General features: G+C 52.7%; 1 protein-coding gene across 6 annotated transcripts; it reads right to left on the bottom strand.

Moving 5' to 3' along the window:
- On the bottom strand, positions 1-27297 carry NUMBL (NUMB like endocytic adaptor protein). Of its 6 annotated transcripts, none has more exons than XM_053905920.1 (11): positions 27172-27297; positions 23293-23377; positions 21683-21822; positions 20612-20686; positions 20449-20523; positions 19127-19267; positions 9844-10033; positions 5343-5648; positions 4030-4113; positions 2309-2431; positions 1-1430 (listed from the first exon to the last, which is right to left on the bottom strand). In XM_053905920.1, the coding sequence occupies exons 1-11, from the start codon at positions 27280-27282 to the stop codon at positions 802-804; spliced, it is 1959 nt and encodes a 652-aa protein (XP_053761895.1). In that variant the 5' UTR covers positions 27283-27297; the 3' UTR covers positions 1-801. The 6 variants fall into 6 exon arrangements, with proteins under 6 accessions (XP_053761895.1, XP_053761891.1, XP_053761892.1 ...); XM_053905916.1 differs by lacking the exon at positions 27172-27297 and adding an exon at positions 26594-26872; XM_053905917.1 differs by lacking the exon at positions 27172-27297 and adding an exon at positions 26594-26872 and having other exon boundaries at positions 5343-5645.
- Between the last annotated feature and the right edge of the window lie 44 nt (positions 27298-27341).

Raw genomic sequence — 27341 nt, 5'->3', positions numbered from 1 at the left:
CACCATTATAGTCTTCCTTTATTGGCTGTCCTTGTATAATACAAATCTGTGAGTTTAGATACAAAAAAATCTGGAAATAAAAGATAGAAAAGTACCCGCCAGGCACCCCCCCCTTCTTCCCGGGCCCTTCCCCAGCGGGCACTGACGTGAGGTAACTGAGCATCTCCTTCCTCTTCCCCCCACCCCAACTCCTGGGCCCCCAACTTGGCCCCTGCCCCCACGAGACCTTGGCCCAAGGAAGATGTGGGCCCCCGAGTGGGGGAGAGGGGTGATAGGGGTGAGCACAGCATTGGCAGTGAACGCAGCAGGTGGGCAGAGGGAAGCCCTTTGCTTGTGCTGTGTCTGGAAGGGGACGGCCAGACTTGGGGTGGGCACTCCTGTGGGGTCTAGAAGAGCCCCTAAGTGGGCCTCCCTTTTCCATCCCACCCAACACTGAAAGGTCGAAGGTCAACAACAGAAACTGGGAGATGTAGCTTGAACCGAGGGCACTCAGTGGGACGGTGGCCATCCCGCTGTGTCTGGGGTTTGGGGGAAGGGGGGAAGGGCACCACCAGCCTAAGTCTGGCAGTGAAATGGGTCCCTTAGCCAGGCTGGTCCGTCCCTGAATCCCATCCTGTCACAACCTGGGCGTTACAATGTCGGTTCTGTAGTGGTTGTGGGGGGTGGTTCCGGGGGGGGGGGCGGTTAGAAGGGGTGTTGGGGGGTGGGGCGTAGCCCCAGGGAGCAGGACTAGGGAGAGGTTGGGCCTCCATTCCCAGGTGTGGGCACCTGGAGATGCTGGGGTGGGCAGGGCAGCTCGGGCTACAGTTCAATCTCGAAAGTCTTCTGCAGGTCGCCCGAGAAGGGGTTGGAAGGCTTCTCTACAGCAGGTTTGCCTTCTAACGCTGCCCACTGAGCCTCAAAGGGGTCCAATTCGGGGGCCGGGGCAGGTGCTGGCTCTGGGGGCCAGGGTGCCCCATTGGGGCGTGGGCGGACCTGGCCCCCCGGGGCAGTGGGCATGGCCGGGGGTGGGAAGGCCCCGGCTTTCCCGAGCAGGGTGGCTGGCTGGGGCTGGAGCTGGGCGGCTGAGCAGAAGGCATTGGCCACCATCTGTGAGGGTGTGATGCCCACCACGGGCACCCGGGGCATGGGCGGGTAGCCCAGGCCCGGGTAGGCGGGCACAAAAGGGGGCTGCATGTGTGGGGGCGGCAGGAACACGGCCACCTGTGCAGGTGTAGCGTCGAAGGGCCCCACGGGGGCGGGAAAGGGCTGCAGGGCAGGGGCCACAGGGGGCACTGAGGCCGCTTGCTGTTGCTGCTGCTGCTGCTGCTGAGCTTTGGCCACCTGGGACACCTCCTCTAGCCACCTCTCGGCCTCCGAAGGGGTTCGCTTGTGCCCAGGCTGGAAGGCCGCTGCAGGGGGCACGGGGGACTCACCCCAGGCAGAAGTCCCTAGAGGGAGGAAACGGGCAGTTGAGGGGCATGGGCGGCAGCCAAGAGAACCCGAGCCTGGGGATCGGAGTCTGCAGCCAGGCTGCGTGCCTTGAATCGAGTTCTGCTCCTCACTAGCTGTGTTGACTTTGGGGCAAGTGGCTTAACCATCCTGGACCAGGGCATGGTTCTGAAGTGCTAAGAAAGTACAGTTCTGAGATTCTAAGGCCCTAAGATGGAAAAGCACAGGCAAGACTGACAGGCCCCAGCCCAGCTTCCCTTCTGATTGGTCAGTGCCAAACCCATTATTAAAGATTTTTAATACCACCGTTCATTCTGGTATTTTGACAATGTATTGTTTTAGGAGGCTAAGATTTGAAGACTGCATGGACAGGTCTCACCTAGTGAGTGAGGTTCAATGGTTTTAAGCTTGTGTTTTCTAAGATTCTAGAGATCTAAATCGATAGTGCAGGTCCAAGTGCTTCCATGGTTCTAGAACAAGCCCATGGCTCTAAGGTGATGCCAAGGTTTCATGGTTCCAGAACTGGACACTCTAATATCCTGTGATTCTGAGGCTGTAGGTGTCTCAATTTTATGGTTCTAGGACAGGAAAGTTTAAAATTGATCCCGTGGTTTGAAGTGGCCCCCCATGATTCTAATGTTATCTCATGGTTCTAGGATGAGCCCATGGCTCTGAGAAGACCCTGTGATTCTAAGACGATCCAAGGCTCTAAACTGATGCCACGGTGCCAGGACGGTCCCATAGCCTTTAGATGATCCGTGGTTCTAAGCCCGTGGGATTCCAAGGTTCCTGGAGTGTCTGAGGTACTCCCTGAGTGGAGCAGGGGGGCTGTAGGGGGGCACTGCAGGGGGGCACTGCAGGGAGGGGCAGAGTTTACCTGCTGAGGCTGGTGGTGGCCCGGGTGCCGGTGCTCCAGCACTGGCGAAAGACGAGCTGATCTGTGTGCACAGAGCATTGATGCCGTCGCTGTCACTGGCTCCAGGGGGCTCCATCTCAGGCACTGGGAAGTCAGGGAAGGGTGGAGGTCAGAGAAGAGGCCCAGGCCCTACCCTTGACCCCGTGCCCTTAGGTGGCCCTCTCTCACCACCTGGGGTCCTTTCCCTCACAAGGTATGTAGGTTGTGGGTCTACTCTGCAGTAACCAATGGCCGGGGCCATGAAAGTGCTAACTCCGTGCTTATGTGTGCGTGACATCTGAGTGGTACGACAGCCAAGCGGTACGTGACATTTTGGTGGTTGGGGTCCCAAACCAAGGAGGACATCATGATCTGTGTATAGTGGGGCACCTGGGTGGTTCAGTCCGTTGAGCATCTGACCTCGGCTCAGTTCACGATCCTGTGGTTCATGAGTTTGAGCCCCGTGTGGGGCTCTCTGCTGTCAGCACAGAGCAGGCTTTGGATCTTCTGTCCCCCTCTCTCTCTGCCCCCTTCCCCCACTCGTGTGCGTGCACGTGCTCTCTCTCTCTCTCTCAAAAATAAACATTAAAAAAAATCTTTGTGTAGCTACAAATCAGGAGAAATATTTTAAATGTTCGACAATATATATTAATTAAAAAATACATCCGACCACATACATGGCAAGAGCTCTGATGAGTCAGGATGAACGTTGGCCACACTGTTGTGCGGTGGCTGGGGATCATTCGTCCTCCTTTGGGTGGAGAAGGGGGGGGGGCCCTGTCCACCATACCTGGCCTAGCCTATTACACTCATCATGAAGCTAGAGATGCACCTGTGCCAGCAAGACAGGGGACACTGAACAGGTGCGGTGGCCTCATGAGAGCTTGGGATGAAAAAAAGTGCCATCCAAATAGACAAGAGAAACGCCAGTGTGGTGGGACAAGAGCCTATGACATCTCAGCAAGTGGTCGTCTCCAAGGGAGCACATGCGATGCCCCACTGAGCATCAGAAAGAAATGGGCTGGAGGACTTAGCAGGTGTGACAGGGGCGTGCCCAGGTGGGAGGGTGTGTGGTTTCTAGGTCAAGTCTATGATGACTGTAGTCCAAATAGGTGTGCAGCTTCTGAGGGCCTGGCATCTAAGTGTGACCGAGATCCAGGCGCGTGGCGTCCTGTGATTCCCAAGCGTGAGCCACTCCAGGCAGCCGCGTGTGACGTATGAATGTGTTTGCAAGCGTGCGTGAATCTGCAGGTGCGACTTCCACGTGTGTGCGAATCCGGGTGTGTGGTTTGTGAGTGTGCGCCGATCTGCGTGGGGTATCTGGACACGTGCCTAAGTGTGTGTTAATGGAAACATCTGGTTCTGTGACACCCAAGAGGGGGTGTGACTTTTGAGTCACATTGAGCGTGTGACTTCTGTGTGTGGCACCTGCGGCAGAGTGACTTGTGTGAATCTGAAAATTCCGGGGGGGCAGGTCACATCCGAGCAAGTGTGCGACTGGCTACGGGCGCATGAAGCTTCCACCTGAAGCCTGGGGAGCCTGCCACCTCTCAGGGAGTGTGTGTGACAGGCCTGGGGGGTGCGTCATGGCAGGGTGCATGAGGACAGCAAACGCGAGGCTGTGTGAAGGCCGAGGGACACGGCGGGACACGGAGCGCGTGTGCGTCAGTCTCGGCAAGCACTGGCATCTGCTCAGCAGTCACCTTTGCGAGCAGCCCAGCCTTCTGGACGCAGATCAACGCCTCCCACGCCAGTCCCCGAGGCCACGAGAGGTGGGTGTCTCCGATCTGGCATATGGAAGCAGGAAAGCGGGCCAGACCACGTGACTTCACCAACAGCTGGGAGGAGAGGCAGCCCGCTTGCCCACCTCCCCGGGGCAGAACATGGCACCATGCCACCTCTCTTCCCCCTCTCTCGTGGCAGACATTGCTTTGAGAACATGACACTTGCCACCTCTCTCCTCTTCCTGGCCCATGGCAGACATTAGTAATCAAGCACGACGCGTTTTTCCCACTCACCTCTTTGCTCACCGTCCCCCTCACCTGGCCAAACCTCATGGCTCTACTGGCCAAATGCTGGGTCCTTGTAACTCCATCTTCCTTCCAAGAAAAACAGAACAGCTATACTGCCTCTCCTATCACTGCCCAGGGCAGGCACTGCTAATAGATGATGACGTGTCACCGCTTCCCTCAGCACTGTCCCTGGAAGATGGGGGTGCTGCTTCTGCCTGATCCTCTGCCGACCAGCGACATCACAAATCCATCACTATGCTCCGTGACCCCTGATCCCCGTGCTCACGTGTGCCCTTCACCTCATGTCTCCACTGGCCAAATTCTGGGAACCTCTCCTTGGGCACAACAGAACTTCTGCTCTCTCTTCTCCCTTATCCATGGCAACCTTCACTAATCAATCACATGGTGTATCGCCTCGCTCCTTTTTCTTGCTCATGGCAGGCACTGTAAGGAGATCATGACATATGCCATCACTCTATTCTCCCTGCCCTGGGCGGACGCCGTTAACCCATCACAATCCTCCCTTACCCTGAGCCTGTATCCTTCACCTAGTCAGATCTCATGTCTCTCTGGCCAAATGCTTGGAGGGAGCATTAGCCTATGGAGTCTCAGTCTCCTCCTGAGCAAAAAGGGGCGTCTAGGCAGCTTTCTTCTCCCCCGGAGCCCATGGCAGGCTTTGCTAATCAATCATGATGCGTGCATGTGTGAGGTACCTCTCGGTTCCGTACCTAGAGCAAACATTACTAATTGATCATGGCTTATGCCATCCTTCTGCTTTTCCTTGCCATTAGTAGACATTGCTAATCGATCATATTTGCACTACCCCCCCCCCCATGGTGGCCAACACTGCTAATCAACCATGACGTGTTCCACCCCTCTTTCCTTTCCCGTGGCAGACAGTGCTAATCAATCAAGGTGCATCCACCTCTTCTCTATCTGTTGCCTCCTACAGAGGGTGGTATGGTATTGATCCTGATGTTCTTCCCACTGAGACACGGGCTCACCTGTGCCCTTCACCTGGAAGTCAGTGCGGCGCTGCAGTGTGGACGGCAGCTCATTCAGCCGTAGGCTCAGCTGCCGTTTGAAAGGTGAGTTCTTCTGGCTGAGTGCTGGGAACCCGCGGAAGGAACCCTGGCGAACCAGCTGCTCCAGGGGGGCGTGGCGTCGGGGGATGGCAGCTGCACTGGTGCCTGCAGCCACAGGGGTGCCCGCCTCACCCTTCTCCCCAGGGGATGTGGTGGCCGGCGTCGGGGACACATGCCCAGGCTGGGCAGGGCCAGGAGCCGCAGATGGGGCAGCTGCTGCCTCTGCTGGAGACAAGGCGGGGGGACAGGCAGTTAGATACCCCACCGGGGCATTTGCTCCTCTCCCACCCGGCCCCCTTGATCGTCCTCCAGTGCTGCCTTCCTCACCCAATGTGTCCTCTCCTCGAGACAGGCTGGTAAGAGCCCTGAAATGCCTCTCATCTTCACCAAGCCAATACCGCCTGCCCCAGGAGGCTCTCGGGAGTCCTCCTCCAGCCCAACCTTCTGTGTCGCTAGTTTCTGCCCCCAATCTGGCTTTCTCTGCTGCTTCTTCTGTTTTTCTCTCTGAGACCTTCTGTCTCCCTTTCTGATTAATTTAACGAACGCTTATTTGGTGCATAATGAATGTATCAGGCATTGTTCCAAATGCTTGCAAGTAGTCAGTGATTCGAGCCTCACAGCTACCCAATGAGGTCGATATGACCGCTATCCCCATTTTACAGATGTGGAGACTGAGGCCTCGCAATGGTACGTGACTTTGCCCAAGCCACAGTGCTAGGAAGGGACAGGCTGACCCCAGAGTCGGTGTCCCAGACAAGTGCCCTAACCTGTGTCTCCCTCTGGCCTGCTCTCTCCACGTCACGCCGTCTTCCTGTCATTCTCTCTTTTCTGTTTCCTACCATTCTTCCCACCTCAACTATTTCGCCCCTCCCACCCGTTGCTACCTACTGTTCTAGACCCAGCTTGTTCCATCCTGTCCACTCTGGGACTGCCCTCTGTCCTCTGGGGGTACCTGGTCTCCCCACCTAGTACAAGGTGGGATCTTCAGAGGCAGGGACCCTCCCCCCGCCCAAGCCCCGTCAAAACACAAATATACACCCATCCTCCAATCAGGGCCTCACCCGAGCTGCAGCCCAAATCGGAGCCTAAACTCAGGCCCAGAGAGGTAGGGAGGTCACCCAGCACTGCTTCTCCCATCTTCCAGGTGGAAGCGGTGAGGCTCTCACCCAGGCCTGGCTGGGGGCAGCTTGAACCACGTGGGGCAGGTTGGAACCAGGAAATCACCTCTGTCCCCACCTTACTGGGGGATCTCAGGAAGCCCCCTCCCTTTCGAGCCCCAGTTTCCCCGACTAAACCTGGGGTAACCACCCCTAATACTGCCCTCCTGAGGCCTCCTGAGAGGGTCAGTTGAGGCAGCGAATGTTCGGTGCTTTAGAATCTGACAAAAGCTTGGTAAACAACACTGTGAAAAGTGCACTGGTTCGCAACTCCTAAATTGGAAAGAGCTCTTTGTCAAAGGGCAAGTGAGGTGCCTTGAGACTGTAAATCGGGGCACCTACAGCAAAATGCTGGGTGATGTGTTCAGCAAATCATATCATACTTCGTAAACTCTCATTTTGCTGTGCAAGCTGTAAAGTGCTTTCTATAATGCAAAGTACCTGGAAACCATAACATCCTTTGGAAACAGTAAAACCGCTTGCAAACTCTAAAGCGAATGACATGTTTTGTAAATTCCAAAGCCTCTAGAAACAGTAAAGAAATACCTGTGAACCGTGAAGGACTGTGTACCCAGTGCGTTCATTTGTAAACAATATAAAACATCATACACTGGATCAGGCCCTCTGTTAACTTCATTTCGTATCTGCTTTGTGAATGGTAAAATACTTTACAAATTCAAATAGGTGATGAAGGGGCACCCGGGTGGCTCAGTCGGTTAAGCACTGGACTTCAGCTCAGGTTGTGATCTCACAGTTCGTGAGTTTGAGCCCATGTCAGTCTCCGTGCGGACAGCTCCGAGGCTGGACCTGCTTTGGATTCTGTGTGTGTGTCTCTCTCTGCCCCTCCCTGGCTCGCTCTCTGTCTCTGTCTCTCTCTCAAAAATAAATATTAAAAAAAATAGATGATGTAAACTGTAAAATACTTTGTAAGCTGTGAAGAGCTTTGTAAATTGTCAAGAGGTTTGCAAATGGTCATGTTATTTATAAATAGAAACATACTCTGGGGACACCCATGTGGCTCAGTTGGTTAAGCCTCCGACTCTGATTTCAGCTCAGGTCATGATCTCACCGTTTGTGGGACTGAGCCCCAGGCTGTCAGCATGGAGCCTGCTTGGGATTGTCTCTCCCTCTCTCTCTGCCCCTCCCCTGCTCCCTTGCTCTCTCTCTCTCTCTCAAAATAAATAAACATTAAAAAAAAAAAAGAAACATACTTTGTACACTCTAATATTCTAAGTAATAAAAAGTTCTGTTTTCCTAGCTCTTTAGTTAGAAATATTTTATTATTATTATTTTAGTTAAAAATATTTTAATTTTGGGGGCACCTGGGTGGCTCAGTTGGTTAAGCATCCGACTTCAGTTCAGGTCATGATCTCACGGTTCATGAGTTCGAGCCCCATATGAGGCTCTGTGCTGACAGCTTGGGGCCTGGAGCCTGCTTTGAGTTCTGTGTCTCCCCCTCTCTCTCTCTCTGCCCCTCTTGCACTGTCTCTGTCTCCTCTCTCTCTCAAAAATAAATAAACATTAAAAAAAATTAAAAAAAATCATGTCCCTTATAGACACAGATAATCCAAAATCCAGTTCAGCGTTCAGGGTCACCATACCTTGTGTTTATTACTACTTGTCAAATCTCTTTAGTCTCCTTTAATCTGGGTCAGTTCCCCATGGTAAGTTCTTTGTAAATTCTTTTTTTTTTTTTTAGAGAGAAAGAGAGAGGATCTTAAGCAGGCTCCATGATCAGCATGGAGCCCAACGAGGGGCTCATTCTCACAGACTTGAGATCGTGACCTGAGCCGAAATCAGGAGTTGAATGCCTAACCGACTGAGCCACCCGGGGGCCCCAGTTCTTTATGAATTCTAAGCAGTGTTTTCCAAAAATTAAAAAACTAGAATCCACACACACACACACACACACACACACACACACAACTGGGGGTGGGGGCACCTGGGTGGCTCAGTCAGTCAAATGACAGACTGACTCTTGGTTTCAGCTCAGGTCATGATCTCCACAGTTTGTGGAGCCCCATGTCAGGCTTTGTGCTTGACGGCGTGAGGCCTGCTTGGGATTCTCTCACCCTCTCTCTCTGCCCCTACTCTCCCCTACAGCTCTCTCTCTCTCAAAATACATACATAAACTTAAAATTACACTGTGACTCAGAACACAGTATGCTTATATTTTAAAAAAAACATACTGTTTCAGGGGCACCTGGCAGTTCAGTCAGTTAGGCATCTGACTCTTGATTTCGATTCAGGCCATGATCTCACATTCATGAGCTCAAGCCCCCCATCGGGTTCTGCGTTGGGTGTGGGGCCTGCTTAAGATTCTCTCTCTTCCTCTCCACCTGCCCCTCTTCCCGCCACCCCCGCCCCAACATGCAGGTGGGCACATTCGTGCTCTGTCAAAAAAAATTAATTAATTAAAAAAAAAAAAGAACACAGTTTTAGAACTTACGAAGTATTTGCCACTTACGTACAATGTTAGAGTTTACCAGGTGTTTTCTTTTTTCTTTGTGTGTGTGTGTGTGTGTGTGTGTGTGTTTATTTTTGAGAGGGAGAGAGAGACAGAGCATGAGCAGGGGAGGGACCAAGAGAGAGGGAGACACAGAATCCGAAGCGGGCTCCAGGCTCTGAGCTGTCAGCACAGAGCCCAACGTGGGGCTCCAACCCACAGGCTGAGATATCACGACCTGAGCTGAAGTCTGACGTAACCAGCTGAGCCACCCAGGTGCCCCTTACCAGGTATTTTCTTAAACCCTTTTGATGGCAACCCAGAGCAAGAAATACCTTTTGCACGGTAACCTGTTACACACACACACACACACACACACAAGCAAATATATATACTGAGATAAAAGTATCATTCAACTACACTTACCCTTACTACATTCAGCTAATCTGTTATTTTCTATTTCTTTCTTTTTTTTTTTTTTTTTTTCAGCGCAAGCCACAATCCACCAAGCTGACTTCATAACCCATTAGCCGGCCCGGATACACAGTTTGAAATGCCTCATAATGAAGCGCCGGGAGCTCTGCTGTGATTTGTGGCCTGCAGCACACTGCCCAAAGAACTCCTTAAACCCAAGTGAGCTTTATAAACTGGAACCAAACTTTGTGGTTGGTGCTCTGCTTTGTAAACTGCAGAGTCCCGGTACCTCTGCAGGTACCTCTGCAGCTCTCCGCAGCGACACGGGATCCCCAGCCCCCATCCCCCCCCCCACCCCCGGGGCCCACTCTGTGCCCAGCCCTGCCCTCTGCGCTGCACCCACCTTTCTTTTTCTCGGGGGCCTCTCGCTCAGCGGGCCGCCCGCCGCCCGACAGGCGGAAGGAGCCCTCGCGGGCGAAGCTGGTGCGGCTGGCATCGAAGGCGGCCGTCACCCCGCATTCCTTCTCCCGCCGCTGTTTCCGCTCCAGGCAGGCGGCAAAGGCACAGCCCACCGCGTGGCTCAGCCTCTCGCCCTGTGGGTGGAGATCCGCGCGGGCTTAGAGACGCTGTGCTGTGCAGGCCGGACGCCAGACGCCCTGGGTTCCCCGCGGCTGCGTGTCGGGTGATCCTGGACAAGCGCCCCCACCCCACCCCGGGGCCTCCGTGTGCGTCTGCACCGGGACGGAAACAAATGACAGCTCTGAGGGAAAGAAGCCAGAAACAAGAGAGCAGTGCCGTCCTGCTCCATTTATGCGAAGTTCGAGAACCAGCAAAACTCATCTACCGTGAAAAAAAAAAGTCAAAGAGTGGCCGTTCTTTGGGGGGTGGGGGTGGGAATTTTACTTCAAAAGAGAATGACCTGGGGTGGGGGCGCCTGGGTGGCTCAGACGGTTAAGCGTCCGACTCTTGGTTTCCGCTTAGGTCACAATCTCAGTTTCGCGAGTTCGAGCCCCATGTCGGGCTCTGTACTTGTGGTGTGGAGCTTGTTTGGGATTCTCTCTCTTTCCCTCTCTCTCTCTCTGCCCCTCCCCTGCTTGTGCTCTCTTTGTCTCCCTCAAAATAAATAAATACATAAACTTAAAAAACAAAAGTTAAATTCTTAAAAAAAAAAATGAAAACAAAAACAGCCCATTTCTTGAGTACATACTTAAGAGGCTCCAAGGCCACACTGATTCTGGCTTCCTACTTTTCCAACTGCGTGTTCTCAAGAACACCACTCTACCTTTCAGTGCCTAAGCCTCCCTGTCTGTAAAATGTGGGCCCTAACAGCACTCACTTAGCAGGGTTGTTGCAAGAATTACATGAGCTAATATATGCAAGGAGGCACATAGCACTGGAAGCCGGCACGAGAGCCTAGCACAGGGAAACACCACATAGGTGTCACTTTAAATCTGTCCACCCTTTGTTGGAATCTTCACAATCATGCCAGGAGATGGACATGCTTATGAGCCTGTTTTACAGATGAAGAAACTGAGCCTTAGTCAACACACCCGTTATAAGTGAGTGGCAGGGTTGGGATTCTCACGAGATCAACCTAGCTTCTGTTTCCTAACCAAGATGCTCAGCCACCTTTTATTTATTTATTTATTTATTTATTTATTTATTTATTTATTCTTTTAAATTTTTTTAACGTTTATTTTTTTTTTTTTTCAGTAAGTTACTTTTTTTTTTTTTTTTTTAATTTTTTTTTTTTAATGTTTATTTTTGAGACAGAGACAGAGCATGAACAGGGGAGGGGCAGAGAGAGAGGGAGACACAGAACCGGAAGCAGGCTCCAGGCTCTGGGCCATCAGTCCAGAGCCCGATGCGGGGCTCGAACTCACGGGCCGCGAGATCATGACCTGAGCTGAAGTCAGACGCCTAACCGACTGAGCCACCCAGGCGCCCCTAACGTTTATTTATTTTTGAGACAGAGAGAGACAGAGCATGAATGGGGGAGGGTCAGAGAGAGGGAGACACAGAATCCAAAACAGGCTCCAGGCTCTGAGCTGAGAGAGCTCACAGAGCCCGACGCGGGCTCAAACTCACGGACCGCGAGATCATGACCTGAGCCGAAGTCGGCCGCCCAACCGACTGAGCCACCCAGGCGCCCCTCAGCCACCTTTTAAAGATAAACTTGGGAACAGAAGTTCTCAACAAAATACTAGCATGCTGAACTCCTCAGCAGAGTAAAGAGGTTATGCACCAAGGTCAAGTGAGATTTATCCCAGGAATGCAAGGTTGATTCAACCTCTGAAACCAGTGAATGCAATACACATTAACAGAAAGAGGGAAAAAAGCCACATGATCATCTCCCTTAATGGGGAAAAAGCATTTGACAAAATCTAACATCCTTTCATGATAAAACAAAGTTCAACAAACTTGGAAAAGAAGGGCACTTCCTCAATCTGATAAAGGATTTTCATGAAAAACTCACAGCTAACATCATACTCAATAGTAAAAGAGTAAAAGCTTTTCCATAAGAATAGGAACAAGATGAGGATGCCCATTTTCATCACTTCTTTTCAATGCTGTACTGGAAGTTCTAGCCAGAGTAATTAGACAAGAAAAAGAAATAAAGGCATCCAAATTGGAAAGGGAGAAGTAACATCATCTCTATTTGCAGATGACATATCTTATATATAGAAAATCCTAGAGAATCCACAAAGGAACTATCAGTGGTAATAAATGAATTTGGCAAAGTTGCAGGATATAAGGTCAATACACAAAAATCAGTTATATCTATATACGCCAGCAGTGAACAACCCAGAAATGAAGCTACAACAATCCCATGTACAACAGCATCTAAAACAGTAAGATGGTTAGGAATAAATTTAACCAAGGAAGTGAAAGACATGTGTGCTGAAAACTACCAAACATTACTAAAAGAAATTAAAGAAGACCTAAACGAATGGAAATACATCCCATGTTCATGGATTTGGAAACTTAATATTGTTAACATAGCAGTATTTCCAAAGTGGTCTGTACATTCAATGCAATCCCATCAGAATCCCAATAGACTCCTGAAGAAATAAGAAAAGCTGCTCTTGCAGAAACAGCAAAGCTGATCCTAAAATTCACATGGAATTGCAAAGGACCCAGAATTGCAGCCAAAGGAATTTTGAAAAAGAACAAAATAAAATAATTCACACTTTTTTTTGAAGAATTTTAGAAGTTTTTAAAAAAAATTTTTTTTAAGGTTTATTCATTTTTCAGAGACAGAGAGACAGAGCGTGAGCGGGGAGGGGCAGAAAGACACGGAGACAGAATCCGAAACAGGCTCCAGGCTCTGAGCTGTCAGCTTTTTCAGAGACAGAGAGACAGAGCGTGAGCGGGGGAGGGGCAGAAAGACAGGGAGACAGAATCCGAAACAGGCTCCAGGCTCTGAGCTGTCAGCACAGAGCCCAACGCGGGGCCCGAACTCACGGACGGCGAGATCATGACCTGAGCTGAAGTTGACGCTTAACCGACTGAGCCACCCAGGTGCCCCAAGCATTCACACTTCCTTGTTTAAAATAGTACTCCACAGGCACATGAAAAGATGTTCAACGTCGCTCCTTATCAGGGAAATACAAATCAAAACCACACTCAGATATCACCTCACGCCAGTCAGAGTGGCCAAAATGAACAAATCAGGAGACTATAGATGCTGGAGAGGATGTGGAGAAATGGGAACCCTCTTGCACTGTTGGTGGGAATGCAAACTGGTGCAGCCACTCTGGAAAACAGTGTGGAGGTTCCTCAGAAAATTAAAAATAGACCTACCCTATGACCCAGCAATAGCACTGCTAGGAATTTACCCAAGGGATACAGGAGTACTGATGCATAGGGGCACTTGTACCTCAATGTTTATACCAGCACTCTCAACAATAGCCAAATTATGGAAAGAGCCCAAATGTCCATCAACTGATGAACAGATAAAGAAATTGTGGTTTATATACACAATGGAGTACTACGTGGCAATGAGAAAGAATGAAATATGGCCCTCTGTAGCAACGTGGATGGAACTGGAGAGTGTTATGTTAAGTGAAATAAGCCATACAGAGAAAGATACCATATGTTTTCACTCTTATGTGGATCCTGAGAAACTTAACAGAAACCCATGGGGGAGGGGAAGGAAAAAAAAAAAAAGAGGTTAGAGTGGGAGAGAGCCAAAGCATAAGAGACTGTTAAAAACTGAGAACAAACTGAGGGTTGATGGGGGGTGGGAGGGAGGGGAGGGTGGGGGATGGGTATTGAGGAGGGCACCTTTTGGGATGAGCACTGGGTGTTGCATGGAAACCAATCTGACATAAATTTCATATATTGAAAATAAAATAAAATAAAATAAAATAAAATAAAATAAAATAAAATAAAATAGTACTCCAAAGCTACAGTAATCAAAATAATGTGATACCGCCATAAGGATAAACATACACATCAATGAAATAGAATTGAGAGCCCAGATATCGACCCACACATTTATGGTCAATTGATTTTCAGTGAGGGTACCAAGACTATTCAAAGGAGAAAGAATAGTTCTATTAGCAAATGGTGTTGAGACAAATGGATATTCACAGGGAAAAAAAATTAAGTTGGAGCCCTACCTCACACTGTTTACAAAATTACCTCAAAATAGATCAAAGGCCTAAATGTAAGAGCTGAAACTATAAAAGTCTTAGAATAAAACATGGAGTAAATCTTCATGACCTTAGATTTGGCAATGGATTCTTATGACACCAAACACACACACAACAAAAGAAAAAATAGATACGCTGAATTCATAAAAATTAAAAACAATTTAGGGTGCCTGGATGGCTCAGTGTTAAGCATCTGACTTCGGTTCAGGTCATATCATCACAGTTCATGAGTTTGAGCCCCAATTTGGGTGAACCCTGCTTCTCTCTCTCTCCCGCCTTCCCCTGCCCCTCCTAGGATTCTCTCTCTCTCTCTCTCTCACTCTCTCTCTCCTCTCTCTCTCTCTCTGCCCCTAGCTCACTTGCACCCTCTCTCTCTCTCTCAAAAAAAAAAAAAAATTAAAAACAATTTGTACATTAAAGGACACTACCAAGAAAGTAAAAAGACAACCCACAGAATGGAGGAAAATTTTTGCAAATCATAGAACTGATAAGAATCTACTATCCAGAATATATAAATTTCTTACAACGCAACAATAAAAAGACAAACAGTTGAAAAAAATGGACAAAGGATTAGAATAGACATTTCTCCAAAGAAGAGAAATGAGTGGCCAATAAACACATAAAAAGAGTCTCAACATCATTAGTCAGCAGGGAAATGCAAATCGAAACCACAATGAGATACCGCTTCACACCTACTTAAGGTGGCTATGATTAAAAAAAAAAAAAAGGAAAATAATAAGTGTTGGCTAGGATGTGGAGAAATTGGAACCGTTGTACATTGCTTGGTGGGGATGTAAAATGGTGCGGAAAACAATTTGGCAATTCCTCAAAAAGTTAGATGTAGCTCTACTGTATGATCTAGCAATCTAGCTTCTAAGTACAGACCCCCCCAAAATTAAAAACAGCTATTCAAACAAATGCTTGCACAGCAATGTCCACAGTAGCATTATTCACAATATCTGAAAGGTAGAAGCAACCTAAACATCCATCAATGGATGAACAGAGAAAACAACTTGTAATAGAGCCATACAATGGAATACTATTCAGCCATGAAAAAGGAAGTACTGACACACGCTACAACACAGATGAACCCTGAAAACATTCTGCTAAGTGAAAGAAGCCAGTCACAAAAGACCGCAGGCTGTATGATTCAATCTGCATGAACTATCTAGAAGCGGTAACTCCAGAGAGACAGAAAGCAGACTAGCGGTTGCCAGGCTTGGGGAGGTGGGTGTGGGGAACAGAGAGTGACTGCTTAATGGGTATAAGGTCCCTTTTAGGAGTGATGGTAAGGGTGCCTGGGAGGCTTGGTCGGCTAAGGGTCCGACTCTTGATGTCAGCTCAGGTCATGACCTCATGGTTTGTGGGTTTGAGCCCCACACTGGGCTCCACGCTGACAGCGCAAAGCCTGCTTGGGATTCTCTCTCCCTCTCTCTCTCTGCCCCTCCCCAGCTTGTTCTCTCTCTCAAAATAAGTAAATAAACATTAAAAAAAAAAAGGAGTGATAAGGGGCGCCTGGGTGGCTCAGTTGGTTAGGCATCCGACTCTTGATTTCGGCTCAGTCATGATCTCATGGATCAGGCTCTGTGCTGACAGCATGGAGCCTGCTTCAGATTCTATCTCCTTTTCTCTCTGCCCCTCCCTGCTTTCTCTTGCAAAAATAAATAAATAAATAAATAAATAAATAATAATAAAAAAAAAAGAGTGATGAGAACACTGGAAACTAGAGATGATTAGTGAACAGCATTGCGTGTATACTAAATGCTATTGAACTGTATGCTTTAATTTTTTTTTTAACGTTTATTTATTTTTGAGACAGAGCATGAACAGGGGAGGGTCAGAGAGAGAGGGAGACACAGAATCTGAAACAGGCTCCAGGCTCTGAGCCATCAGCACAGAGCCTGACGCGGGGCTTAAACTCACGAACCGCGAGATCGTGACCTGAGCTGAAGTCGGACGCTTAACCGACTGAGCCACCCAGGCGCCCTGAACTGTATGCTTTAAAATGAAGAATTAAAAAAAAATTTTTTTAACGTTTATTTGTTTTTGAGAGAGAGAGAGACAGAGCATGAGCAGGGGAGGGGCAGAGAGCGGGGGAGACACAGAATCCGAAGCAGGCTCCAGGCTCTGAGCTGTCAGCACAGGGCCTGATGCAGGGCTCGAAGCCACGAACCGTGAGATCCTGACCTGAGGCGAGGTAGGGTGCTTAACCGACTGAGCCACCCAGGCGCCCCTAAAATGGTGAATTTTACGTGAACTGCACCTCAAAAAATAAAGCATCACTTTGAGGAATGCTGGGAGTCCTATTGCTTAATGCTTAAAATCTGAGGCTCACGAGTGGAAAGCAATTGCAGACAAGGTCACACTATTTTCTTGCTTGGATTCTCACCCTCAAGTACTTGTCTTTTCTTTTTTTTAAGTTTATTTATTTATTTTGAGGGGGGGGGGATGAGAGTGAGTGCACAAGCAGGGGAGGGGCAGAGAGAAGAGAGAGAGAATCCCAAGCAGGCTCTGCACCGTCAGCACTGAGCCTGACACGAGGCTGGAACTCACGAACTGTGAGATCATGGCCTCAGCCGAAACACCTAACTGACTGACCGGCCCCAGGTGCCCCAAGTACTTGTCACATGAAAGCAACCGCTCCTAGTTACTGGACATTTGTGATGGGACCCTATTTGACACTTTCTGTGTGTGACCATAATAGACAGGCTTCACCAACACACCTGTCAGCAGCCACTGCTATTATCTCCGTTTTATGGAGGGGGAAACTGAGTCCCAGAGAGCGAAGCCACTTGTGCCCGACGTCCCACAGCTAGGTGGGGTGACACTGAATCCACACGAACCACATGGCAGTGTGTTTTCCAAAAATAGCCACAACAAGTTTCTGGCAACCACACGCTCTTCCAGAATTATATCATTCCCCTATCAGAGGTGGAGTCTGTGTTCTCTCCCCTTAGCCTGGGAAGACCTCTGTGACTGCCTGGACAAACAGAATATCACAGAAGCAATGCCGTGTGGTCTCCAGGACTAAGTCCACACAGGCGACAGCACTTCCTCCTGGCGCGAGCTTGGGCTCTCGCTCTCTTGCTCCTTTAACTCACTTGGGAGCCCTGAGCCACCGTGTAAGAAGTCAGCCCTCCCGAAGCCTCCAGGCTTGGAGAGACCTTCTGGAGAGGTCCTGAGACTACATGAAGAGTGGGAGACGTCCGGCCAGTCTCCTGGTGTTACAGCTCCAGACTGTAACAGCCACGACCGACTCTGGACCCACCCAGCTGAGCCTTGTCCAAATTCCTGACCTACAAAACCCCCGAGAGATAATAATTGATTGCCGCTAAACATTGGGGCAATTTGTTACGCAGCCACAGATAACTGCTACAACTGGTACACTATGCCCAAGAAACAGCAGTTGCTATGGGCTCTGGGCTTCTCGTATCTCCATGCTAGCCCCCCAGCCAGCCATAATCAGTACTGACTAATCAATCCTGACATGCTCAAATTTATCTTTCTCCCCCAGTTCTGAGATCTGGAGTTGTGTGTACGAGTGAGGAAGTTGGGGGTACTAACTAGTTTTGGGGGTTCAGAACTCCTGGAGTGGGGATTTCTGAAATACGAAGGAATCCTTGTGGGGGATACTGTTAGAATCTGAGAGGGACGCATGTCGTTTTACTTGCCCGGTATCCATTCCTCTTGCTTTTGATAACAGCACCCTGGATTGCCTTTGGGGAGCTCCCCCTCAACACTGGGTATGTCAGGCTGTGTGCTCCAGCCTCCCCTGACCAAGGGGTGGGCAGTGACCCATTGCCAGGCCAATCCCATGCCCTCTTGTTGGAATTTTAACCCACGACACTGGGAGGCTGGATTCATTTCTGCAGCAATGCAGTGAAAGGAACTATCCCCTGACGTTCTGTCCCCAGACTGCCCAGCTCCCTGACCTTTCTGATGCTTAATGCTCTGATTGTCCTTCGATTCTGTGAGATGCCTCCTATCACACTATTCTGGATTTACGTTAGCCAGATTAGTTTCTGTTGCCAGCCACTGAAGACTGGCTAATGTACGCAGCTGAGACTGCCTTCCTACCAAGTTGGGTGGGGTCTGAGGTCAGGGTCCAGGGAACAGGACAAAATAAAGACTATATATTCCACCTTTTTTTTTTTTTTTTTTTTTTTTTTGCAGCCAGGGATGTCCAACGGGATGTAATTGTCCCGTGACTCCCCAAAAGGAGAGGGTGTGCCCCTCTTCATGCCTCCCTCCCTCATGTGGCTGGAATGAAGATGTGAAGGCTGGAGCATGTGCACCCATTTTGGATCATGGAGGGGAGGCCACAGCCCTTGATGAGCAGAGAGAAGCACACCAATCCTGCCCTGCCTGCCTCTGGATGTCTTTCACATGAAACAGGAACAAACTTCTATCTCACTGAAATGACTGACAGCTGGGGGTTTTCCGTCAGAGCCTCAGAATCCTAACTGTGAGACTGTATCACAGAAGACAGTCCATTTGCGGCTTTCATCAGATTCTCAGAGCGGGCCTTCACCCCCTCAAATGTAAAGACTGCAAGCACAATGAATCAAGGTTGAAAGAAGCAGGAGGACCTGGGGGGGTATCTTTGAGAAGGGCCGGAGGGAGCCTGCTGGGGCAGGAAACGCTCTACAACTTGACCTGGGTGGGGTTTTTACATAAGCAAGAATTTTACGGAGCTGTGCCGGGACCACCTGTGCATGTTACTATATGCATACGACCCTCGTAAAAAAGAAAAGTAAGAGACGTATGAAGAACCACTGATAATGAGGAGGACAATAACTAATGTTTCCCCGAGCGCTTCTGATGTCCGGCCATCATTCCAAATACTTGGTATTAACCCACGCAAGCTTCCCCATAATCCTCTAAGTTAGGAGCTGTGAGGACACAGGGCACGGAGAGGAGAGGGGAGGGGAGGGGACAGGAGGGGAGGGGAGAGTGACTGGCCCGACTCCAGGGAGACAAGACTCAGCCTGGCTTCCTCCCGGTGATCCTTCCTCCGGTGATACTCACAGAGTCCTTGAGTGCCAGGAAACAGTGGCAGATCCATCGGCGGGTGGTACCGTCACGGCAGATGTAGGAGAAAGCCTTGTCCAGGTTGCGGTCAGGGGCACAAAAGGAGACCTTTTCGATGGTCTGGTCTACCAGCAGGTCCTGGAAGGTGGCCAGGGAAACCAGGAGAGGAACTTGAACTATCTTTCATGTACTCATTCAGCACTCCCCTTAGCGACTGCTCTCTGTCCTGTTCCGCACGGGGTGGGGACCCTGCACCCATTGAAACGGCAGTGGGCCCTGCTCGCATGCACGGGGCTCCCGGCTTAGTGTTGGAATCAGGCCCATCACCAGACAGAGGCACAGGCGAGGGGCCAGGGCCGGGGTGGGGGAGGTGCAGGGACCTGTGGCGGTCAGGAGCGGGTGCCTGACACAGCTTGGTGAGGAACCAGGCAAAGCTTCCTGGAGAAAGTATTTTTTTTTTAATGTTTTATTTATTTTTGAGAGAGAGAGAGAGAGACAGAGCACAAGCGGGAGAGGGGCAGAGAGAGAGGGAGACACAGAATCCAAATCAGGCTCCAGGCTCTGAGCTGTCAGCACAGAGCCCAACGCAGGGCTCGAACCCACGAACCGCAAGATCATGACCTGAGCCGAAGTCAGACACTTAACCAACTGAGCCGCCCAGGCGCCCCTGGAGGAAGTGTTAACCAGGCAAAAAGGCAGGGAAAAGTCTTTCAGGGTAAAGGAACTGCGTGTGCAAAGGTGTCCATCCCGTTCAGTTGGTAACCTGACTCTTGCCCTGTGCTGCCGCCTCCTTGGGCAGTCTCTGTGCAGGGAAGTCGATGGTGAGCAAACAGATGCTCAGGTCCGGGCCCCGGGATGCTCCCGTCTGGCTGGGAACATGGACAATAAACACGGAACAGCTAACATCCACTGACCTGAGCACATATGCTGCCCCAGGGACAGTTACACAGGGCGCATACACCTTCTCACGTAAGGGTAGGGGCCACGTTTATCCACATTTTACAGATGAGGCAACTGAAGCACGGAGGGGTTGAACCTCACACTCTGGGTCACCCCGCAGATATGTGGGCGAGCAGGGATGCGAGCGAAGGCGACGGCTTCACACCCACTACCTGCGCCAGCTCACAGGTAACTGTAGGACTCGGTCCTGAATTACGACCACGAGGAGTGCCAAGATGCTGCAGGAGCACATGGCCTAGAAGGTCCGGGAGGGAGGGACATCAAGGGGGTGGGTGGGAAGGTGTCCTGAGCCCCGATTCAAGCAGGGTGAGGAGAGGGGGCCCACTGGGGCCCACTCCCACCCCCCACGAGCCTCCTACCTTGGTCTTGTCGTCCACCACTCGGAGCCCATCGGCCGACACCCAAAGGACAGACTTCACGGACTTCCGGCCCATCTGGGGGTGGGGGAGGAGGAGCGAGGGCCTGGTCAGGGCTGCCTCTTCCGGTGCGGCCCTGCCCCCTCCCGGCCCAGCCCTCACTCACCGCCTTCAGCTTCTTCACAGCGTCTTCGCACACGTGCATCCCCCGGGACTCCTCCACTTCCACGTGGCCCAGGTACTTGGTGGGGACGAGACGGGAGGACAGGAAAGCAGCACAGTAATCAATACCGCCTAGTGTTTCCCGAGCAGCTGCCACGTGTCACCCAATGTCCCCTAGCCCATCACACATATTAACTCACGGTGCCGCCACTCTGCGAGGTGGGTCCTCTGTTCCCATCCCAGATACACAGAGGAGGACACTGAGGCTAGCGGGTAGTTCCGACTCCCATCTTGCCTCTATTCCTGGCCCTAACATGTTACTTCCCGTCCTTCTAGGGGCCAGAGTCTGCGTCTCCGGGCCTCAGCGCCGGCCTGCCAATGACCCATGGGAGCTGGGGTGCGCTCACCCCAGCCTCCTTACCCCGTTGGGGGGATGGCTCTATTTCCCAGCATTTTCCCGATGACATCAAGCTCGAGTGCCCACAGCTGCAGGTTAGTGACACAACCTTTATTGGCTTTCTTTCCTTCCCAGCGTTTCTCACACTTCCAAATGGACCCCCCCCCCCCACTCCCACCCACTCCATGCCTGCTTCCAGGGGAAGGGAAAAGAAAACGGAGGGTTTACGACAATCGGCTGTCGTCACCCCGCCAGGCAAGGGACTAAGTTGGGAGTTGAACCTGAATCCTGCTGTCTCCCTCACGGAAGCGCAGTGTGCATTTTGAAGAGTCGTGATGGTCTAAACCAAAAAGCACTTCACAGTAAAGGGCTGTGCAAATACCACAGGCTTTTGTGGCCTTCCGGTGCCTTTTGTTAATTGTGAGCTCCCAGAGGATGGGGTGACTCAAGGAAGAATGTCCCCTGGCTCCCCAGGTAATACCTTCCTGGTACAAGAGAATGTGTGTTGGGTTTTAATCCCAACTTTGAAGGGCCCAGGCTGTGGGGTTCTTTGGGGATGCGTCGTCTCTCGCATTTGGGCCAGGGCCTCAGCCACATCACCCAGCACCCCGGGACCCCGGGACCCCGGGACCCCAGGACCGCATACACACAGCCCCTGCCCGCGCCCCGCCCACTCACCCTGACTGGGAAGCTGCAAGTGCCCTTGCGCACCGCATCCTCGTCCGCCTGCCACTGGTGGGGGCGCGACGCCTCCGGCACGTAGGCTGGTTTCCGCCGCCGCAGGCTCTGCCGTAACTTGTTCATGGTGCCCGCCCCTTCTGGTGACACAGGACAGGGACGCAGGTCAAGGGCAGGGAGGGTCAGATAACACGGGATCTGGGTTACAGGGTCAGGGGGTCCCTGGGTCAGAGGGCGTGGCACTCAGGGAACATGCAGCGGCAGCGGTCAGGGGCCGCTGGAAAACGGGGCAAGGGAAGGCAGGGGCGTGCCAGAGTCAGCGGTGGGGATTCAGAAGAAAAACAGGGCAAAGGTGCATGGAGGTCTGGGATGGGGGTCAGGAGTCCGCTTTGAGCTGTCTGGAGATTGGGGACGTGGCAGTCAAGAGGCATGAGGATCCAAACTAATGGGGAGTCGAGACATCGGAGGGCATGGGGGTTAGAAGGCATAGGGCTCAGGGGTCACAAGGCCAGGAGTTTTAGGGGTAGGAGGTCAGGGGCTGAGACGGTCAGAGGGCACAAGAGCTGGTGTTGCACGGGTCCGATGTGGGGGATGTGGGAGGCCTGGGTTCGATGTGGGGGGGGACACAGAAGGTCCAGGGACTGAGGTCCAGAACCCAAGGGTGTGGAGGCTGGGGGCTCGTCTCTGTGCCTCTGAGATGCACTCCTCTGACAACTGTGTCTGGTCTAAGGCAGGAGCCCCTGGGGCGGTGGGCACCTGTAACCATCAGGGGAAGGGGCGGTAGTGGAGGTGGCCACAACGGAGGTGGGGACAGTCTGTGTTGACTAAGACAGTCTTCTCTGACTGATAAGCCATACGGACTGTCCCAGGAGGAGCCCGAGAGGACAACGAGGATAGAACACTGCCAGCAGATGGGGACTCTGTGTGTGTGTATGCGTGTAACTGGTGTATTCCTGAACGTTGTCTGGATCTAAGCATGCAGAGATTATCTGTGAGCGTGTATTTCTGAAGGCTGAACATACAGAAGGACACTGGTCTGACAGTGGCTGTCTGCGAAAGTGTGTGTCCGGAAATGCTATCTGTGAGGGGGGGGGTCTGGGTCCAAGGGTGTGGTTGTTTCTGGAAGAGTAGGTCCCTGAAGGTTGTTGCCGAAGGGGATCTAAGTGCGAGAGTGGTTGTCCGTGTGTGTCTGGGAGCCGTGCCTGTGAGGATGTGGGCGAGCATGAAGCCGTTGTCTTTCAAAGGCGTGGCCGTGACCGTCGTCTTCCAAGCCGTGTGTCTGCCTGAGGGCGTGGCTGTGGTCTTCGATGGCGGTCACCTGTGGCAGTGTGCAGCTGTGAGGCTTGTCCAAGAGATCCTGTCCCTGGCCGAGAGTGCAGCGGTTGAGAACGCGGGGCTGTCGTCTGTGAGAGTGTGTTCACGAGTGGTATTTGTGAGGGTGTGACTGATGGTCACTGAGTGTGCGGGGAAGACATTCGAGGGTGTCCCCTCATGGGTGTGATTGCGCCTCTGCAGCCTTTGCGGTGGGAGCAAAGGGACAGTTGCTCTGGTTGTGTCAGGCTGACCCACCTGCTTGCTCAGCCTTGCCCTGGCCCCACCTGGTCACTCACCTGGCTCCGTCCTGGAGGTTTCGGGGGGCCCCAGGGCCCCACAGGGGGCTGGGGGCAAACGCTGCTCAGGCCTCTTGGGTCCGCCCTGCCCAAGGAAGGGAGGAGAAGGTGAGACACTGGCTTGGGTTGGGGCTCGGTCCCCTACCTCCCCACCTCTTTGGACAATAGCCAACCCCCCCCCCCCTTCCATCTCAGGCTCCCTGGTGAGAGCCCTGGTTGTCATAGCAACCGTTACTCAGGAGATCAGCCACCTGGTAGCAAGGGCCTAGGAATGAGTAGGTGTGTTTCTGGGGGCACGTGTTGGGGATGTCCTGGTCTCAGGAGGCAAGGGGACGGTGTGAGGAGGGAGTGGCTTTGACCTCCAGACGCCTGTCCAGGCTACACATAAACATGCGGTCACATGCACGCGTGCAACTCATGTCTACAGTCGCCCCAGGCACCTGGTCACAGCTCTCCACGTGTGGTCATACACAGGCACGACCACAGCCACACACACCGCATCGCACAGATGCACATAAACAGTCGCAGCCACAATAACCATCTGGTCACAGATCCACGTTCACAGACACGGACGTTGTCCACGCGCATCTCCAGCCCCAGCCTGCCGAGGCACTGCCACAAACATCTGGGCCCATCAGCTACCAAATATGTGGTCACTTCTGTCTTCTCAGCCACATACAAAGAGCTGGGCCCAGGCACAGCCCCCCCCCACCAGAGGAGCGCACTCCCCACAACAGTCATGACTCCTCAGGCCCTCGCCCAAGACACTCATGTTGCAGACCCACGCACACAGAATCACGGCAGTCAGAGGGCACCCATTCGCCCCAAGTCACACACAGGCACGAGTGCTGTCACACCTGACACACGTTTGGCCACGCACAGCCACATCCAGCCACGTGTGTTTAATCATCTACAGGCCCACAGCGGCACACGGGTACCCAGCCCCTCTGGTATCGGTCACACCAAAGCACCGTTTTGGTCACGTGCTGTCACAGTCACACACACCCTGTCAGGGGGGCACACATGCGGTCACGGTATGAGCCACACTTACACGGATGGTCTTCCACACCCAATCACACACAGAGACACCGACGGCCATGGCCTATGCCTTCTAGAGACACAGGCACGCACACTCAAGACACGCAGGTAACCAGAGACAACCGTCCCTAAGGATGGCCACACTCAGGGATGGCCAGACAATTGCCGGTTGTCACAGCCATACACATTTCAGAAATGGCCACGTGGGCACCACACGGCATCAGTGTCCACATTACCCAGCCACGTACCCTGGTCTCGATACAGTCACTCCACGTCCCACCGTGTCACCCCATCACAGAGAAACGCACAGTCTCTCTTCAGGCAAACACACAAGTCACAGGGATAAGCATGTGGTCGCATACAATCACAGCCCCGTGTGGACAGACACACATCTCACACATAGAGACATCTGCACACAATTTCTACTTCACACATCATGAGCACACAGTGATGAAGAAAGAGAACTCAGAAATGCAGTGACCCAGGCACAGCATTTATAGCTGAGTTGACACAGGAGACATGGTCCCTGAGAGAGCCACGTCCACAGTCAGGACAGTCACCCAGTCACCAAATCACGCAGACTGAAACCCAGGCAGTCCAGCATGCACATGGGGACACACACACACACACACACACACACACACAACTATAAATGCACAGAGTCACTTAGCATCAACACACAGAGCTAGATGGAGTCATTTATACAACCCTTGTTACACAGATGTGGCCATGAGCACACAACCCCCGTCATAGAAGTCACAGTGCCATTACACAACCACACACAACGTGACTTCATGTACAATGGCAGACACACACCCAGAATTGCAGGGAGACTTGTGTGTCACACAGACATATGCGTGACCCACATATACAATCAGTTACGGACACAACTACAAACACTCACAAGTCAGTGGGAGAGTGGCACATGGACATAGAGTCATAGACACAACTCCATGTACACAGTCCCAACTCCACCCACAGCTTGTCAGCCACACAAAACTCGCCCAACCCCACGCCCGACACACACACCGTCACAACACAGTTATAGCTACCAAAGCACACACCCAGGGTCACAAAAGATGTAATCACAGACACAACCACGCAGTCACAACCATGCACACACAAACACACACTAAAAAGTGACAGGGTTCTGCACAAGGAGCAGCTGTCAAACACACATAGTCGCACAAATGCTGGGGTCACAAACAGACACAAACGCGCACACTGCGAGACACAACCACAAGCACAACACGCAGACACACATACAGGATTCCTCACAGTCACCAGCTCCAGCACACGCACACACACACACACACACACACACACACACCCCACAGTAACACAAACACCGGGTCACACTCTTAGCCACCTCCTGTCGCTTGCTTCCCCCCTTCCCCCCAGGTACCACACACAAAGCCGCCCGTCACCCGTCACCGCAGACGCTGCAGACAGACAGGGCTGTGCTGGGTCCCTGGGGAGCCGCCCCCACCCCCAGCCTGAATCCTGAAGCCTGGGGGGCCATACCCGGGAGGGGGAGGCAGCGCATTGTCTGCGGGTGGGGCCACTCCCAGGCAGCTGGGCAGCCCCAGGGACCCTTGACCAAGCCTTTGGGGGTTGCCTAAATTTTCCCTATTTTATTCAGGCTAGGTGGGGGGTGGAGTCCCAGGCCCAGGGACCTTGTTTTGAGAAGGGTCTATTCCTGGGACGCCGCCCAAGGATTGGGGGGGATGCTGTGCCCAGGGTGTCTCTGAGGCCTGGGTACAGACTGTGCCTGGGATGCCCCCTAGGCCGTGGCTTGGTGGGGAAGCCATTCCCAGGGACCCCAGCCTCAAGACCTTGCCTAGAGGGTTGTTGTGCTCAGAGACCACCTCAGGGAGGGAGGGGTAGGGATTGCGTCTGGTCTGGAATGGCCTCCTGGAGGCCTTGGCTTGATGTGGGGGTTGTGTCCTGGACCCCATCCCCAAAACCTTGCCCAGGGAGTTGTACCTAGAATCTGTCCCCCTGTCCTTGGTTTTTTTGAGGGGCAGGTCTACGTCCAAGATCCCTATCTTCAGGGCCTTGGCAAGAGAGGGCCTGTGCCCCAGACCCCCTGTCTCTCAAGCTTTGGCTTGGTGGGGGCCTGTTCTGGACCCCCCACCCAGGCCCACCCTCCCCAGTCTTGGCACCCTCTCTCCATCCGGGCGCCGCGGCCGCCTCCCACCCTCCGCCACATCAGCAGCGGCGCCGCCCCCCACCCGAGTCCCCCCTCTCCCGCCCTTCTCACGCTGGCCGCCGCGCTGCGGGACATCCAGGGCCCGGGCGCCCCCGCCTCCCGCGGCCCCGGCTGGGCCCGGATCCCCGAGCGCTGCTGCTGCTGTGGCGGCGGCGGCGGCGGCGGCGGCAGCGCGGTCTGACGCGGGCCGGGGCCGGGGGCCGGGGGATGGTGCGGGATGCACGCGCGCGAGCCTGCTCCGCTCCCGGGAGGATTCCGTTCCGGGGGCGGGGGAGCGCCCCTCCTGCCTCGGCTCCCCGCCCCAGCCCCGCCCATTGGCCCGCCGCCTGCGGGATATGCAAAAAAAACCCCGCCCCGGCCCGGCGCCCGGCCGGCTCAAGCCCCACCCCCTGGCCGGCAGGCCACGCCCACACGCAGATATGACCCCGCCTACTCCAGCGCGGCCACCGCCCCGCCACGCCCATTGGCCAGTCCCCGGTTGAGGCAGCATGTGAGCCTCGCAGAGACCTTCCCCCCAGGCCCATCCTGGCGTGGGCTCTCTTCCCCTCCGTGACCCTTGACCTCCGGTCCCCTTCTGTTCCACGTCCGCAAAAGAGTTGCTTCGGGAAGCTCTTTGCCGCCCCACATACCCAAATCTTCCAGCTAACCCCACGGTTCTTCCAGCCTAGCGGGGGCGGGCAGGAGCGGTGACGAGGCACTTTTTGCAAGGAAGGGGAGGGGGAATGAACAGACCCCGGCATCCTGGTGCGGGAGCCCTTCGGCTTTGGGGGCGGGGGCGCGGGGCTGGGACCTGGGCGCG

The sequence above is a fragment of the Panthera pardus genome, unplaced genomic scaffold (genome assembly GCF_024362965.1).
Source record: "Panthera pardus isolate Hobbes unplaced genomic scaffold, ASM2436296v1 HiC_scaffold_18, whole genome shotgun sequence".
NCBI classification, from domain to species: Eukaryota; Metazoa; Chordata; class Mammalia; order Carnivora; family Felidae; genus Panthera; species Panthera pardus.
This window is presented reverse-complemented; position numbering and strand designations above follow the sequence as displayed.

Bases quoted from the DNA above. Each gene is read 5' to 3' on its own strand.
- NUMBL (XM_053905916.1), bottom strand. From the start codon at position 26,857: ATGGGCGGGGCTGGGGCGGGGAGCCGAGGCAGGAGGGGCGCTCCCCCG. The intron at 20,524-20,611 runs GTGAGTGAGGGC...CCCCACCCCCAG, and splicing joins CTGTGAAGAAGCTGAAGGCG to ATGGGCCGGAAGTCCGTGAA. The intron at 1,431-2,308 runs GTAAACTCTGCC...TCCTCCCTCTAG, and splicing joins GCCACCACCAGCCTCAGCAG to GGACTTCTGCCTGGGGTGAG.